Source organism: Lepisosteus oculatus, chromosome 10 (genome assembly GCF_040954835.1).
Source record: "Lepisosteus oculatus isolate fLepOcu1 chromosome 10, fLepOcu1.hap2, whole genome shotgun sequence".
Taxonomy (NCBI): Eukaryota; Metazoa; Chordata; class Actinopteri; order Semionotiformes; family Lepisosteidae; genus Lepisosteus; species Lepisosteus oculatus.
In genome coordinates this window covers 5,545,665-5,564,741 of record NC_090705.1, presented here as the reverse complement: position 1 = coordinate 5,564,741, position 19,077 = coordinate 5,545,665, and the positions used below count along the sequence as shown (strand labels likewise).

At 36.5% G+C, this 19,077-nt stretch overlaps 1 protein-coding gene across 2 annotated transcripts in view; it reads left to right on the top strand.

Annotated features, from left to right (window-relative positions):
* Window positions 1-19,077, top strand: part of cdk14 (cyclin dependent kinase 14) — a 178,504-nt gene that overhangs the window by 40,896 nt on the left and 118,531 nt on the right. For both annotated transcript variants that reach the window (XM_006636009.3, XM_015358006.2), the window contains 3 exons: window positions 5,065-5,310; window positions 13,856-13,950; window positions 15,623-15,702. In XM_006636009.3, coding sequence (XP_006636072.1) covers window positions 5,065-5,310; window positions 13,856-13,950; window positions 15,623-15,702 — 421 coding nt within the window. The remainder of the gene's footprint in view (window positions 1-5,064; window positions 5,311-13,855; window positions 13,951-15,622; window positions 15,703-19,077) is intronic.

Below are 19,077 nucleotides of genomic sequence, written 5' to 3'. Positions count from 1 at the left end.
GAGGGTGGGTTGTCCTCAGTCCTCCAGTCTTCAGTTTTAGTGATCCGGTGGGATGATCCTGAAGATCGTTAAACCTGTGTTGCAGGGGAAAGACCCCTACTTTCACACTGAGGAGCGATACTGGCTTGAGACATGACAGGGCCCCAAACTTCAGAGCCCAGTAGGCTTCCTCAAACCCTCTTCCCATTTTGTCTTAAAGCACTGAAAAGAGACACTCTACCACTGTCCATTCTTTTCGAGAGGACAATGGTAATAATGTAGGCTTTGTCTTGGGAATGAGAGCTATTTTTGTTTTTTCCCCTCAAACCCAGTCGCAGCTAGGTACACAAAGTGCTTTAGAACTCAGAGCTGCATTTGATGCCTGGTCTGTGGGGCTTTATAAACCTGTGCTGCCTTATGCAGGAGAAAGATGCCATTTACATATGCCTTTCAAGTTTGGTTGTTTTCCATGACAGAGCACACTTTCTTCTCTGCTTGGCATGCTCATTGCTTTATTAAGTTAAATTTAAAACGCAAAATTAAATTTAAGACAGCTCTCTGCATCAAGAGTTACTTAAACGTTTTATTTATTGTTGCTTGCTAGACATAATTGTGAAACCATCTGCTCTTTGCAGGTGTTGAGTGCTGCACCCACACAGTATCAGGTATTTACAGTGAAATGTTTTGGGGGTGCGTTGCTCCTGTAAAAGTTTTGGAGGACCAGTAGGTGTCACTCTTCAGTCTGGACCAGCAGTTCAAACCACTGCCCCCAGTGTGATGAAAAGGGACGCTGTGCTGTTGGAGGTGTCATTTTTTGGATGAGATGTTAAACGAGGTCTGGACTACCTGGTCAAGGTCCCACAGCTATTTATAAGAGTAGACAGACGTGTTAAGTCTGATTTCCTGGCTGAATTCCACTTTATCCTTGCTACATTTTTACCCATAATTTGATTGGTAAACCAGTTTCTCACTTCTCTACTGGGTGTGCTGTGTATTGGGGCTGCTGGCATGGATTGACTGCCACCTATCTATATCCCAGGTGGGGATGATAAGATAAGGTCACTTTATTAGCCCCATACAATTTCTTGCATAAGGAATTTGTCTTTTCACATACCCCAACTTGCACTCCATGAGACACACAGACAGGAAGAGAAGCTTGGGGTCAGAGCACAGGGTCAGCCATTGTACACGGCTGTTGGGGTTAAGTTGGGGTTAAGGGTCTTGCTCAGGGGCCCAACGGAGTAGGACTTCAGGGCACGGGATTTGCACCGGTGTGGGTCTTCTCCTATAAGCAGAATGCTTTGGAAGTCTTTGTAATGAAAAGAACAAAAATAAACGCATGGTGAAGCATCCCGAATAAATACAGTAATTGACAGATATTTGCTGTGCATTATGTTTCCTAGACAAATGCTATTTCTAAAACTGGATTATTTTTCAAAATTACCTCGTACTGTAACCCTTCCCCTTAACTTAATTTCTACCAAGACACATTGTCATACATTTTGTAAATGGCCTTATTTATGCAAACTTTTCTGACCCCAAGATTACCATGCAGGGTAATTAATCTTGGAGTTCTAATGTGCTGTCATGATGTGGTGTTTTTACTTTTCTATATAGAACATGATAGAACACAAGCTTTACCTCAGTTTTTTTTTCTGTTGCTTTTGTGATGATATAGATATAGATTGCTAGTTGTGTAAAGCAGCCGCAGTGCACTGGTTGTGTTTGCACTTTCTTCTACTTGCTTAAAGTGGAAAGGTATGAATGACTTGCGACTTTTGGTCTAGAGACTATTTAGTTATTTTCTGTATTCCATTCCATGCCACAGAAACGCTAGACAATAGGATTGTTTACCGGCAGTTTTTTTTTTACCTTGTGTAGTCTGAGGTTTTTCTTTCCTCTCCTCAGTTAATTACCTGTTGAGAACTCCGCTGTGTCACACCACCTGCTGATCAGCCTTGCCTGGTTAAAAATGGTAGTTGAAGCAGTAATTAAAAAGCTCGCTTCTTTTGGGAGAAGCCTTTCTTCCTGGACGGTCAAACTCTGCTTCTTTATCCTGACCCACTCCAGTGCATTGAACTACCACGATACTCATCGCAGGAAGAACTGCAGCTTTTAGTGCTGTTGGTTTTTAAAATAAATGTCGTATAGTAAGAAGATCTGCCAGTTAGGAACAAGTTCAGCATTATATGTCTAAATGATACCATTAATCTTCAGGAGGTACTGGGCCTAACCCACTAGGTCTAATGGACTCCTCTGTATTATACACCATTGATATGAGAGTGGAAAAGATACCTGACAGTGAAGAGATCTCAGCTTGCCTGCCTAGGCTGCTTTGTGCCATACAGTATTTGAAAGGATCCTCAATAAAGCACTAAAGAAAGGAAGCAAGCTTTTGCAGTTTATGCAAAGTGTCAACCTCATTGGTTTGAATAGAATTATCTTTTTTTTTTCCTTTAGAGGGGCCTTAGCTTGGAATGAAAAATATGCATCCTGATTTGACTGAAGTTTGAAATCCCTGGGTGAATGTGGTGAGATAGTGTTTTTAAGGACTGCTATGACAGTTTATGTTATGCATGAAATCTCCAGTGACCACATAACGATGGAGTGGAGTAGCAGTCTATAGAGACACATGTATGAATACATTTTTTTTACTCTTGTGCATGGAGGAAAATAAAACTGTGACTAGAGAGTTATCCCTGATACCACGCCATTAAGTGAATTGGTAGTAATTTACAACAGTACCAAACCCCACTAAAGTTACTATTGATTTTAAAAGTGCTGCATTCTTTTGCTGTGTTATTACCTCTCCAACACGTGTACCTTTGTAAACAAAGCTTTTTAAATATGAGCTTGAGCTAATATGATTTCTCCATAGATAACTAGAAGCCTCAATGGTTGCTAATCATTGTTTTGCCTGTTGTAGCCCCTTATATAAAAGTAGTGGTGGTGCATTTCCAACAAAAGGTACTGAAGTTCTTAAATTATTCAGTGTGATGAGGTAAAGTGGATGCTCTGTCATTTCATGCATTTGAAACCAAACTAAATACAAGCAGCAGATATGGGTTATAGCAGATGAGGATTTTTGCTATATACAGTATATTTTTGTAGTTCCGTAAATGTAGTTTAGAGTAGCTAACAAATACAGTGTGGTCACTGTTGTTAGAAATTGAGTTAGAAATTTAAGTCACATGTTTGTCAGTGTGTGTGAGTGAACATAACAAGGTAAGGAGACACAGTGCTGACTCAGACAAATTGCTATGTAAATTGCTGACTAAGAAATGCTACATAAAGTACATTCTGGCCTTCATAGGACTCGTGCTTTTGGAGATTCAAAAGTATTGTGTTTCGCTTCAGTCAGTTGATTACATAAAGTAAAGCAACCTCTTTATATTCAGTAGACATTATTACACATTGATACAAAATGGTAGTGTACAGGATTTCATGGTGGATTGTTTATTATAAAAAAAAATCACAACAATGAGGAAACAGACCCAAAAGGTTTGGCATTGTTTGTTGGGGATGGATGTAGTTGAATTTTATTGCATAATGAAAATACCCCTTACCCCAAAGTATGGTATCTTGTGCTTTAGATGTTAGTTCATGGTTTTCTAGATTAAATGCCTGTGGTCATTTTTGTCTTCTGGTTTGTGTCCTGTTTACTGAAATTTAATTAATTGTTTCCTTATTATTTACTCAAAAAGTAAAAACAAAAGGTCAAAATGGTGGAAAAGGGCTACCTTTTTTAAAAACAATACATACAAAACTACTAAACCCAATATTTTAGTTGAAGTAACATCTGTTTAATTGCATTACTGTGAATTATGTTTTCCAGTCTTTATAACATTACTCTTTCAGATTATATTGTGACCTTTTTGACATTCAGAGCATCTAAGGTATTCCTGAGATATGAAGTCAGACTGCAAAGCGATTCAGTACAATGCTTGTCTGTGAGGTTACTGTCAGTTTTGGCAGGGTTTTATGAATCATGCATTTTCCCTGTCAGGTGTTTTAGGTGAAGAGGCATTGAATGAATAAGATATCATTCTTTATATTTGCATATAGGCAATCTTATCATACAGCAGAATGTAAGAGGTCCATGTTCGGTGTTAAGGTGAAAAAGAAATTTGTGAATGTCTTTCTTTCCCCACGGGTGATTTCTGTTTGTAAACTGAAGTCAAAACACTAACAGAAGAATAAACACCAAACAATGTTGTGCATGCATTCAGTCTGTATACACATACATTTTTGAAAACCTTTGGTTTATGGTATGTTGAGTACTACTTTATTTCTAACAGAATTTCAATTTTTTACCACTTATGAAGATATTAGACATACTGGCACATAAGAGTCAGGTGCCTCTGACAAACTGATAACAGCATTAGTATGCAGTTCCTGAATATTCCTTTTAGCTAAGATAAGGACGACAGTTCCATATCAGTGCTTTGAAAAGCAATTGAGATAAATTAAAGATCTGTACGCTTAACTCATGAAAACGAACCGCCTGTCTATGAACATGCAATTAAATTTTAATCAGAAACATTCTTCTCCGAAACCAATGCAAGAAACCTAGTCCCTGTTATCTACCTGTTTGGAACAGTAAGGTGACTCAACCTGGATATATTGTGGTAATTAGAATTCCACTTCCACAGAAAGGGTAGGATTAACTTCTCTGCTGATTGAATGGTTACTAAATATTTAATCTTGGAAGGCAGTCCCAAGAACAATACAACCCCAGTTTGTGTTGGGAGTTGTTTATGGTTGTAGTTGTTACAATTGTCAGGGATAATTCAACAGAATGGAGTGACAGGTATGTGCTACTGTATAATTGCTGATTACAAATATTATTGCTACTTAAAACCAGGAAGTAGGTTTCATGATATGGTAACTGCTTATCCATTAAAGTGATGTAAAGTGTTTATTTTTGTAGGGGGAACTTAATTGAAGCTCTTTCCAGTGGTTTCTCGTGTTCATTTAGAAATATTCAAGAGGTATAATACATATTGTGCCTGCACTGGCAATGAGCAAGTGTTCTCATATTTGAATATGCATTAAAATTCACTCTCTTGGTGTTTCTGTTGACAGATATGTGTCACAAAGATGTCTACACGAAACTGCCAGGGAATGGACTCAGTCATCAAACCCCTGGACACCATCCCTGAGGACAAGAAGGTCAGAGTTCAAAGGACACAGAGCAGCTTTGACCCCTTTGAGAAGCCAACGAACCAGGTTAAGAGGGTCCATTCTGAAAACAATGCCTGCATTAACTTTAAAGGCTCCTCAGCAGGAAAGGAATCTCCCAAACTCCGGCGGCATTCCAGTCCAAGCTCGGTGGGTACTCCCGCTTATTTTCATTTAGTAAACACTAAATCCAGCCACCTCAAGAATCTGTTTAGAGAGAAAATGGTCAACAAAGATGTTAAATTAAAACCTGCTGCAGTCCTCAAAACCCATTGGTATAATGTGTTACTCATTAATGCATCCTATAGATGCTATAGTATGTGAGAGAATTCTTGTGAGTGCTTATTTAACCATGAGTTCATGTATGAAGCTTTCACATCTAACCCCTGACTGCTACTTTTTTTGTCAGTGCGATATTAACAAAGACTGGAAACAAACACTAAAAATAGTCATATTGGAAGTAATGCCCAGGTGTCATACTCAGTAGCTCCAAATTCAAAAGGTGCAAGAGAGGTATTTCTACTGGAAAAAGAGAAGGCAGTCTATAACATTTCCCAGAAATGACACATCTAATTTAAGTTTTTTACCATGTCTGTGTACTGTACGTTTTCAAGGCCAGGTAAAATTTCTTTCATGGAACGATAGTTTTATCTATCTGTTTAATCATTGCATTAGTGATTGAATAATATATTACAATTTAAAGTAGCAATATATTTTCATACTTTGCTGCTTTGCTTTGTTATCAGATTAGTTGTAAATCATCACTGTCTATATCTAAAAGACATATGCTTAATGGTGTCTTTTTTATGCAAAGCCTGACAGGCTGACGGGATACTGTATATATATATGTGAGAGAACAGATGTTTTTTTCATTGTTTTCATACAGCATGCTGCTTTTGAAACTGCTATACAAAACTACTATTTTAATTTATATTGTTATTTTGTTTCAAATGTAGAATAGAGATGATATTAAAATACTTCGATATGGCAGCTGAGAAAGGGCAGCTCAAGGAATAGTTAAGAATTAATAAAAAGATTACAGGAATAAGCTTGCTTTTATGTGGCTTGGGGAATTGTGCAATACTGCACTATTTAATTACAGCATTGATAGTCTTGAAATCTGGATCACCTCACTACTTGTCTCTGAAAGAAAAAAAACATAATTTAATTAAACAAATATAACTTCTTATGTTATCATGCTGTATATATTTGAGAGATGCCTGGACAAGGCATAAACAAGAACTAATGTGATCAGTCTTTGTAATAATTAATGAACAGCAAAACAATTCACTAGTAAAGAATAAAATGGCATATCCAGCATATTTAAGGCAAAAACTATCCTGATGCGTTTTCTGAATTGCAAAATAGTCTTCCTATGATCTTCTTTTTTTTAAATTAAAACTTTAAACTAAACTTACCAAATTATTTTAACATCAACAATAATATTACTCTATACACTGTAAGAAGGATTCACATCCAGAACAATAGAATTGAAACTAGATCTTATGTAACCCTCTGGTGGTGTACTATAGAACATCTTGTTGAAGTGAATTAATAATATTTTGAATGTCTTCACTTTAAAATAAAAATGATAATGTTTAGGATGTCAAAATGGGACTACACTGAAATGTGCTGATATTTATGTAGTATGTCATTTGTCTGCATTTTTTAATCCTCTTCCTTCTGATCGTCAGAAGGCTGTGTTATTGCATGCGTGGCGGTTTTTATTAAAAAAGGACATTCACCAGGTTTCAAGCTCAGAAAAGGAAAATAGGCCTCCACCACTGTTTCCCTCCTTACTGTAACTGGCTATACTGTACTTAATTGCACAGGGAAATTCACATTTTAAGAAGGAAAGCAGTGTCTGCAGTGCTGCTCTTCTTTCTTGTAATCCGAGCAATTCCAGTGCAGAAGCTCAGTAAATAATGCATTGGAAAGCCCTGACGACTTCTCCGGGCCTTTCCCTGTTGCACAAAAACATTTGGACAGTCTGTGCTGTGCTTTAAGTGCAAGTTTGATTATGAAGGCGAATTGTTCAAATTGTGTTAGAAAATTGCATATTCTCAAGCTGATTCATGGCTTTGAAAAATGCATGAGAACACGAACTGCTTCGGCTCTCAAAGGGACAGGCGGCTCCGACTTGCATTTTTCCATTAAAGTTCACTTGGAGTAAATCAAACAGTAATTTAGAGAATTCAGACTTGCAGGTGATTCTAGGTACAGTATGTTAATCACACAATCAGATTCTACATAGTTTCTAGCTGCTTGACCCTATAACTCCTGTATCTGCAACATTTCAGGATCAATATCATTTTCTATTTATTTCGGGCTAGACCCCAGTGTGAAACACCTATTCTGTATAAGTTAAAAGTATATTGGTAATTCAAAATGACCTTGAAAAATATTTATGAACAATGAATGTAAATACTTCTGGAGTCAATCTAATCAACAGCCCAGCCAGAACCAGAATGTGATGGCACCTTTCAGTGGAACAGTCTCAAGAATAAATAAGGATATTAAGACATAATTCCCCAAATAACACATGGCATGCTAGTGGAGAAAGACATTTTGTGGCTTCTGTTCAAGATGTGTAGAGTTTGTGCGACGGTGTGTAAATACCGGTGTAGCTTTATGTAGTGTTTTGAAATCCTCTGTATTAATTGAAGAGGTTTTAGAGGAATATTTGTAATGCATGCAAAAAACACTTTTTGGAACATTGCTAAAACACAAACCTTGTTAAATGTCTTTCAGAACTGCAGGGGTCATTAGTTATTTTTTTAGCATCAACACACAATGTATTAAAGTTCTGACCAAATTAATCAACAGCTTTCCATAAATAATTAATACGACAACAAAAACAATAGTATGCTTTCTTTGTTAATAATAAGGGGTTACATTCTGAAAATCTCCATCTCCTATAGCGTGTTACTGTAAGAACATGAAACATGATACCTTTAACCATGAATTGCACTTGTTGACTCAAATATTTGAGGATTACATTAAATCTGTTTTTCATATTAGATTGCACTAACTGTAGCATACTGTATGTACAGCAGAGTAGAATACAGTAATCTCTCATTATATGAGCTTAATTCATTCCTCGAAAACTGCTCATAAAGTGAAAACCCATATAACAGAAATTAAATTCCCATTACTTTCTGTGTTATGATCTCTAATTCGTTCCAGAACTCAAAAATGTTTCCTTAAATGGCCAGGCATCTCCTAAATACAGCACATAAGCGTATTGAAGTTTGAAAACAATAACTTTTCTGATTATCTGAGTAACATGCTTAAAGTCATTAGCTAATGAATAAACAATAGGTAGGAAAACTAACACTCCTACTCTTTTACAGTACTATACTGTAGTTATATCATTACAGTTTTTAGCAAATTCATAAACATGCAGGAGGTGCTATCCTATACTGTATTCACTTAACTCACAGTCCTTTATTATAAAATAGTTACAGTATTCTTGGCAGTGCTTTATGAGAGTGTGAGGGTGATAATCTGCACATTAAATTAAGAAACTGGGAATTATAAACAAAAATATGCATACCGAGGGAGAATTCTGTATATGTAGAATAATACAGAAAGCTAGAAATATAAATATGTCATTACCATAATACAACAAGATGAACATCATGATCATTCTAAGGACAATCAAAAGTTTAAAAGTGTTACACTCTTTTGGTTTGTGGTCTTCAGTCCGAGTGTAAAAGTATTTCACTGTTATCATGTCCCTCAGTCTGATGAAGACTGATGGACTCAATGTACGACTTTCAAGTCGACAGACAGCGTCTGTTGATGACTTGCTGCTAAGGTCTTTACGCAAAAAGCTTTTGCATTGTGGCAATTCACCAGTATTTTTTGCCATTTCTGCAAACGTGCAGCCATACAGATTTCTATGCCGAATAAAATTTGACATTTAAATGAGGATTGCACATTCTGGGTACTGACAATCAGCTTTACAAATAGGCAGTGATGAAATCAAATTGTGAGTTTTCTTATAACTCGTTGAAGGTCAGAGTACTAGAGGCCCAGGATACTTTGTCTAGATAGTACACGTAGTACTTAGTATAGATGTACCGTTTTTTTCTATATTGTAAGGGAAAATATAATTAATGTTCATGTATCATAGCTCACCAGTACCTCCCTTTCCAAGGTCACAGGGAAGTAAACGATCTATTTATGCAGTACTTAACTCTTTTAAAATAAGTCCTTCCTCCTTCCATTAATGAAAAAGAATTATGTCTGCCAGTGTGCGGTTCTACATAATGCTGTTTCTAGGTGTGAGCTGTATAAAGCACCTACTCCCAAGTGCCCTTCCTCCTCTTTAGAGACAGATGGTGGAAGAGTCTTGGCACGCTCCTCTTTGACTCCGTCCACACTGCGCGGCCAGATTCAAGGGCGGTAGTCCTATCCAATTGGTCTTGCTGCCCTTGTTAATGTTTAGAAACTGAGCTCATTCCAGGATTCAAGTCCCTTAATACGCTTTCAGAGGCTATGATGTAAGAATAGGCAGATACAGTGAATACTGTGTTTGCGTTTGACAAAATCTGCTTTAACTTTTGCAGATGTAAAGTAATTATTTGTTTTGGTGGTACTGTTCATATTCCATTTTTCTCCCCAATGCATATAATTATTTAAAGAAAAATAGTGCTGCTACATTTGTTTTTTATTTAGGAAGAAATGCGCTATTTATTTTCTTCGTGTGGTGGTTTTAATCTGTAATTCACTGCAGTTCTACAATATAACATTAGTTTTTTACTTAAACCTATGATGTTATTACCTGTGATCTCTAGTGCTGTAAGTGATCAAGAAGTCCCTTCTGACAGACAGGAATAGATAGGCTTTCAGTAAGATACATTAAAAACCCTCTGTTTATAGAGTAGAAAAAATAATATGTCAGTTGCTTAAAACTAAAAGATATCTGTACAGTATCTTACAATCTACAGCGAGCCCTAACCCTCACATCCTGCACAGCCCCAAGGGAAACAGAACATTTGTTTACGAGATCTGTAAAGATGTCAAGCTTGTTAGTGGCTAGGAAGATATCATCATGGGGAAAGACAAGGCCTAAACCGGAAGCAGAAATCTGTGGGATTCAAAAACTGGAAGGCAGCTGACTTTTGTTTTCCAAATTCCCATCTGTCCATAGCAGCCCATATTGCCAGGGAACAAGAGAATTCATCAGGGACTGTCTGGAATGTTTCTGCTGAGTTTGACTGAAAGCAACTGTGTTACACTATGAAGCAGACATAAAGGACTCCTTGCTTTAACCTCCCCACAAGTTGTTTTTTTTGTGATGTAGCAACAGAAGGACAAATAAATGAAATATTTCCTTTATTTACAAGCCTCAAAACAGAGTACCAGAATTTGTATTTTACTAAGGCTGACGTTGGACACTCCCAATGTGCTGTAACTGCATCACAAGCCTAGACTAGAATATGATAATTGAATCGGAACCAAAGAGTCTCAAAAATAGCTATTTTGCCACATTCTAAGAAGAGAATTTCACATGTTTGACAGGATACTCTCTTGAGATAGTATTGAAGGTGCATGTGAAAGCCTTGTCTCATTAAGTGGAGAAGAAAATCTAAAAAATCTACACACCTGCATGTATCAAAAGCCTGGTTAAACTGATAGCTACTGTAGTGAAACGGGATGATAAAAGGCACCAGGCCACAGGGCTCCAGATGGAATAGCAAGAGCTTTAGTTTTCTCTCTGGTTACTCTGTCACTGTAGTAGGGTGGCACTAAGCATAGTTGCCCGTTCCAAAACTGTCATTTTATTTATAGCTGAATTCACATTGTAAATGGTCTGTAGAACCATCCTAGAAACAGGCGTTCTCACAAAATCAAAAGACAGAAGAAGGTTATATAAAAGAAAGACACAAACTATATTTTTATTTCTCTCTTGGTTGTGTTTTTTGTAGTACACAAACCAAGTGTTGGATGTTTAAATAATATGTACAGATATTCTTTGAAGCCTTCAAAGAGTTTATTTAGAAGATTCTGAAAAAACTATGAGCTTTATGGGAAAAAAATAGCTACAGTCCCAGAACCATACTGTATATCTAATTTCATCCTTTTAACTCATGGTAATTCTAGGTAATTAATTAGGTGATTAAGAATAAAATGTTATTCTAGGTAAGGATCACATTTTCTCAGAACAGACTTAATATACTAAAATATACTGTACCAGAAAAGACCAACCACCAACATGTATAATTCAGATAATTGTGGTGAGTTGTACAGTGTGTTTGGAATTTATAGCAAAGCATTTTATAATACTAGATTTGGAGATATATTGGAGATATATTTGAAGCATAATTGAAGAAACACTTAGCCTCTTGGAAGCTTAGTACTGTACAAGAAGCTCAACATGATTGGAATAGACGCAATCGATTGATAAATGACTCCATATGAAATCCAAAAATGTACATAAGTCAAAGTCAAAGTCAACTTTATTGCCAAACCAACCTTTAAGATTGTTAGGAATTTTAATTTAATTTGTATCCGACATAATGCCAGGTGCTCAGATGTAGATTTCCCTGACGTCAGAGGTGCAGAAATCGTAGTGGCAGAAGACAGCGGTGTTAGTATTCCTATTGTAACTGGAATTTAATGGAAGTGGTAAGTGGATAAGAGGATTGTAAATGGAGTCTAGAACAGATTGCAGTTCTCTAATGGTTCTGTGGAAAGGGCACTGTTATTGCTCCTGTTGAGTTGGCTGATACAGTACACATTAATGATTCAAGAAATGATCCACAGTGATCCCCTGTTAATTAAATCCCTTATTATTTCTCACATCTTTAATGAAGTAATTTGGGATCAGATATCAGATCAGGTCCATATTTTTTTATTTATGATTTGTGACCTGTTAGTTACTCATCAGCACCGTTGTGCCGAAGGCACTATGCACTAAGTGAATCATTATGTAATTATCATTATTATCATTATATGTATCAAAAGCCTTTGAAAGGTTAATAAACAGTAAGGTGCTAACCATTTTATATAATCTTATAATCTCAGTGTTGCTGTAACACAATATGGTTATACATAAGACTTTATTTTATTTAGTTTCTGATTCTGCCTTTAGGTAGAATTTTGTGATAAATAATGTGTCTAATATCTTTATAAGAGTAGTTAGGGTTCTACGTTTTCTTCTGCTTTAGTTCTGATTATGTTCAGGTAAAAATCTGGCTTTAAATACTGGGTTTTATGCTTACGGTCATTTTATCAATATAGTTTTTTTTACAACATTTTAACACACTTAGAAGAAATGGGAGAGGTTCTGCAGTGGTTTCAGTAGAGGCCTTTACTGACTATGGGTCTGGTTCTTCTCGCCTGAGCATGGTCTTAATAAATATAATAATTGCTTACACTTATATAGCACTTTTTCTGGACATTCCACTCAAAGAGCTTTACAGGTAATGGGGATCCCCTCCACACCACCAGTGTGCAGCCCCTCCTGGATGATGTGACAGCAGCCATAGTGCGCCAGAACGCTCCCCACACATCAGCTATCAGTGGGGAGGAGAGCAGAGTAATGAAGCCAATTCATAGCTGGGGATTATTAGGAGGCCATGATTGGTAAGGGCAGGAAGCCGGGGTTATACCCCTACTCTTTCGGAGAAACGCCCTGGGATTTATAATGTCTCATCCGAAGGACGGTGCCTTTTTACACTACAGTGTCCCTGTCACTATACTGAGGCATTAGGACCCACACAGATTGCAGGGTGAGCGCCCCCTTCTGGTCCCACAAACACCGCAAAGCAGCACCCTTAGTTTTTCCCAGAAGGTCTCTTATCCAGGTACTAGCCAGGCTCACACCTGCTGAGCTTCAGTGGGTTGCCAGTTGTGAGTTGCAGGGTGATTTGGCTGCTGGCTATATAAAGACTAGCTATCAGAATGCAATGAAGATAGAAAAACATCTAGCCTAATATTATGGTGCCATGAAATTAAACCAGGGTGGTGAAATACAGCCTCTTTCTGTTTTAATTTGAACCACATTCTATGGCTTTATAATATATTATCCATTGCGTCAGCTTACACTCTTTTAAAGCGATTTAAAGATTGTATCATTTCATGTCTTATTGGCTTTCAGGTCTGATTTTAAATTCTGAATTTAAAGTTTTGCATGAACATAAAACCCACTGGGTTTGAGTTTGTCTTGCCACAAGTTCCTAAGTAAACCATTTCAGCATGAAGCTTTTTGATCCTGTGGCTGTACCATTTCACAGACTGGATATCTTCAAGGACTGAAGTTACTTTTGTACCTTCACTGAATCTCTGAAGTCAGATTACCACTGCTGGCTGGACCCAGTCCATCACTCTGGGCAAAATTAATCAGAGCCAAAAATGAAACAAAACCTCCATTTTGTTCTCTTAACAGAATACCATTGCTAGATCTGGTGTCACAGAAACATGGTTATACAGGCCTCTATCTAAAGTATAACATCTGGCCTGTTGAATGATGCCTAGTTTTATACATCTTGCAACGGTCTTAGGCAAAAAGACAAATAGTTGCATTAGCCAGCATTACTTCACTTTGTAATCTGATTAATGTCAGTCACGGATATCTGACTTTTGGAATATCGATGAACCTCAGTCCCTTGGCTCACTTTTTGTTTTCTTTTCCATCGGTAATGGCTCCAAACACAGGGAACTGACATGCTTTCTTTGCTTGCAGCCAACGAGCCCAAAATTTGGAAAAGCAGATTCCTATGAAAAGCTTGAGAAGCTGGGAGAAGGTTCATATGCCACAGTTTACAAGGGGAAGAGCAAGTAAGTGACGTTTCTGCACTAAAACCTTTACTTTGAAAGCCCGGTAAATATGTGAAATTTCGGACTAAATGGAAAAAAGTTTTGTGAAACTGTTCCATAATTTTTTAATAAGACATTTTTCAGACAGTTCATGTACAGGTATATGATTTTACAGTATAAATTAGCAACCTCTTATCCTTTTAAATTGATTCATACTTTTATTATAGTGTGTATACTGTAATTCATACGGCAAATCATTTTTTTGCTTAAGTTAGTATTATGAGGCCTAATTACATTATAGAGTACCAAAGGTCTATACCCAACACTGTCTCCTTGGGGGTGTTTGAGTTGTGATGGAAGTGTCTTCTGTTTTCAATTTCTTTAAACATTGGCTGGGTTTAGAATATAATTTCGCATTTTTATTGTCAGTATCTCTGTCTTCTGACAGTTGATGGAGAAAATGGTGGTGGTACAGAGGCACATTTTCTCTAGAATGTCTTCTTATCTCTACTGCATCTGATTGAAAGTTGACATTTTATGCAGCCCTGCCTGTTTTAACAGCTCTAACGGTGTGAAATGAAATAAAATAAAAAGACTAAACAGCCCTTAAATTGATATGAAGCAAAGGCCCAGGTCATTTGTAATTATTTTTCCTTGAGCAGTATTGAACATCAGTAACTATACTGTATGTAAACTGGTGGCATATATTGTCACATATTATTTATTTTATTGGGCCTTTTTCTTGTTTCTCTGGCTGCTACAGTAGCTTAATATTTTACTATTCATTTTTTTGATCTAATAAAACTTTTTACAGTATTACTGCAGTAAAAGCTTCATGACAATGTACTAGAAGTGTCATGAGATTACATCTCAGCTTTGCATGTAGAGTATGGCTTGTCTCTCCTTGCTACGTTATGCCTGGATAATGAATACTGAATATATATAATGTCAGGTGGGTAGCTGCGTCAGCATGCGTAGGCTGCAAAGGAACAAGTAATAGGTTTATTCCATGCTGAAAAAAAGAAGAAAGAGAACACAACGTTTCGGCCGTGGAGCCTTCTTCACACCTGAAGAAGGCTCCACGGCCGAAACGTTGAGTTCTCTTTCTTCTTTTTTTCAGCATGGAATAAACCTATTACTTGTTCCATATATAATGTCATATATATATATCTAAGAAGGGATAGGTGTTTGTTTAGACAATCATATAATATTGTTGCAGGAGTTAGCTGTTCCAAAATGCTAGGTCTCTTACAGTATTAAAAAACAGTTTATTTTATGAAATCTTTCATTTTTGAATGCTTCAATGTTTTAAGTTAAAGTGATTGTTATTCCATTGCTTTAATTAAGGGGATTGATTTGATTTCTTTGTGTCTCCAGAACTGTTTCTAAATTAAGAGCGAGGCTTTAGGGATTAGTGTCTGGAAAGACTTCATGTTTCAACAGGCCAAAAAAAAAGATGTTATTTTCAATATAATGAACTTATTGTACATTGATTTCACTTTCTGGTAAATTCCTTAGTTTTCCACTACAGCAGGTTTGATATATGGCATTTAATTAGATTGAATATTCCTGTTCTGTAAGTCTGGGTTCAGTGCTTTCCATAACATTTCAGCAAATTAAAAAATAAAGGATTCCTGTCAGATTTGTATTGCTAGATGCATTTTGGCAAACATTTTTTTTCTCTTGCAATTAGGGTGAATGGCAAGCTTGTTGCACTGAAAGTTATCCGACTCCAAGAAGAAGAAGGCACTCCATTTACAGCAATCAGGGAAGGTAGGTTTTCCTTGTCAGTGATGTCTGATTATCACTGGGGTTTTTCAGCATTATTTCCTCCATTCATTGTTTTGACATTTAGAAGGAGCATTTCATTTGATACAAAAGTGATACTACATCGGTTTTCAAAGCACATTTCAGACAGAACCCTTACTCTGCTGTTTAACATACTACAGTACTTCTACCTATTACCAAGTCTGTTTTCTCCAGTGGTTTAGTATTTTTAGAAATAGAGAACAAAAATCAACCACTAGATCTGTAAGTTCTTTTTTGATGGCTCTTTTCTTTCCTCATTAGATTCTTTTTACTTTTGCTGAGCCAGTCATCTATACAGTCCTTTACTGGCAATGGAAATTAGTGTTAACTCTGCACTTAAAAAAAAAATGTTTATATTTGTATTTATTTATAAATATTTGTAAAGTCTTGTAAATGTTTGTGACATTGTAAATGTATTTGTAATTTAATTAATTACAAATATTTTTTAACCTAATAGTACATGGTGTTTTGATCTTCACCATGACTGGTCTCTCTTGGCCTGGACTGGACTTTGAACCTTTCAATAACAGCTGAGTACAGAATTGATCCTTAAATGCTTAATTAACCCAGGTGCTGTTGATCCTTTGATAATAAATGATTAAGTGAACAGACATGTAAGAGCATAAAGTCCAGATGTCAAGGTTGACTAAACAGGATCTAAATTCTTAATTTAAAGCTTTTAGGTGTACATACAAAACATTATTTTGTTAATTTGATTTCTTGTCAAACATACAAACATACATACATTTTTGTTTAACATACTAATAGGGGAAAGGGTGTCCATTACTGCTGAAGATCCATTTAAAACATTGATAATCTTTTCAGCAAATAAACACATAAACAGTATGAGAAAAAGATATATATATATAAATGATATATGCTTATGGATTTTTTTGCTTATTATTTAACAAATGCAATCAACACAGTCTATGAAAATTGTTTCTGTGCCTTATCATAAATATATAAGCTCTTTATTTCATGTATCGTAAATATACTACATAAATGCTACAACATACAAAACACCAAGTCAATCCAGTTCAAAATGCTTTGAATATTCATCCCTGGGGGGGGCAATTTAAGATTCGCCTACTCCTACAGGGCACAATTGGAATTCTTGAAACCTATATAGTAATTATTTTTACTTTGTTTCATTATTTGTATGTTTTCTAATTATTTTTAAGAAAGTTGGATGTTTTACAAAAAAAAATCCCCTTTAGCAGGTCTTATCTGTTAAATAAATATTCCATTAAACTGAACGTTTACTGTATTTTCACCTACTGCACTCTGTAGTGTCATGCTTTCCACTGTTTATGATAGCCAATATTGTCGCTAGGAAGTCTTTTGAGCGTAGTAGCAAACCATTTCAGTCACTCTTTTCAGGTTAAAGAAGCATTTGTTCTCATCTTTAGCGTTAGTGAATTTGGCTTTTGCTCTCAAGTACTCCCTTAGTATGCTCTTGGTGTGTGGTTCTGTCGGCTTGCTCAGTCCATTCTACTGGTTTTAACTCCTTATTCCAGATGAGCTCTAGAACTGTCTCTGGAGCTGTCATCACAACTGTTGCCGCAGTAGTTAAATTAAACAGAGAAACTGGTTAAATAACCAAACGCCAACCGAGAATTCTGTGCTCTGACGTCTCTGCTTTGCATTTGATTTGTTGGTACACCAGCACATAAGAAGGCCAAATCCACAACAGGCCTAATTGAGCTTGGATGGCAATAACAACCAGCCAAAGGTCTTCAAGGGACATGGAGTCTGAGGAGTTTAGATGCATTGCCCCTACCAGTGGAACTTGCTGTTTTAATTTAAATGAGAAAATTATTCTGATCTGACAGATCCACAGCTGTAAATTGAACTCGGATTGTCTCAGGCCGGTCCCCTGTGTACAGATCAGAAAACTACTTTGAAACAGAACTAATTCAGCAATTACTGAGCTAGATGGCCACAGCCTGAAACGTGCAGAGAATTACAGTGCGTCGGTTGAAGGCAGATGAGTATTCTCGAGATGGGTTCTAATATAGCAGGACAGCAGGGGAGGACTCTGAGCACACAAATGCTTCATTATCCAGACCTGTCAGCCACTTTTCACCAAAGCAACCGAAAAATCCAATACTGTAAAGCTTCACCCTGCTTGTTTTGCCCACTGCCCCCTCTCTGTGGAGCTTCATTATTTTAACCTGCAGCAGACCCTCTACTAGGATGGATTATAGACCAGCAAACAGAATGTACAGTAAGTCATTCAGCATATGCAGTAAATATTTTAGTTTCGGACTTAATCTGTTTATATTGATTTATTATTTTAGGACAAATGGGTTAGTTCCCACTCTGGTGCTGTAGAGGATAGGAGGTTGTTTGTATTATGAGGGCTTAAACAACACACAGTACAACACTGTAAATGTGTGTGTTTATTCTTGTGTTGCAAGAACAGTTGACAGTCATATCACACATTCCCCCTCCAGATTTACAAACTAAACTAAATGAACTAGCAAGAGCATCTCTTTTTCGTGATTTGATCTTTATCTGCATTTTCTGCGCTTCTGAAGTTAAAACAGTAAAGAAAGATTGTTTTCTGAGATGTTCCTAGGCTGTGAATTTTCTTCTGTCAGACTTTGACATTAACGCCCTGTGTCCTGATGTAACTAACGGGAATCTGAAGCAAATGGGAGCACATTTAAGATTTGTTTTTTGTTTTCTTAGCCTTGCAAAGAGCATGGAATTTTGAAGTTAATCACATTTGCCACAGTAAGAAAAGCCTGCTTAATAATAAATTACCATAAATGCACCCAAAATTATTTCTTGTACTTTTTGTTTTAAATTAAACCCCTTTTTAGTTTAAGCTGTAACAAGATAAGATTTTTTGTAAACCATTTGTTCTCTAGTGATTACATAATTGTCATTTCGAAAGCTTTGTTTTCTCTGATCTAAATCTTTCAAACACGCGAAAGCCTATTTGTACCCATTTACACTTGCACCAAGCTTAAAAAACTTGGCCGCACTTCAGACACCATAGGAGAGTTTTAAATGACAGCTAACTAATTACAATTTTCATGCACAACTTGCTAGCAAAGATAATAGAACACTTGCCTTAGGAATAGTTCAAGTGATTTTTTTCTTCCTCTTGGGTGATTTGTACCACTGAATGAGAAAGGTTCAGTTCCCTGTCAATCAGTTGGTATGCTGGTGAATTGTGATATTATTCTTGACTTCCAATGGATGGCAAGTACAAGCAAATTTGTAAGGGTTAAATGTGATTATAAAATTTCTAGAGACTTAAAAATGACTTTTCTTAGTCATTTTAGATGCTTTTAAAGGAGAATTTCAACACAGCCTCTTACTGAATAT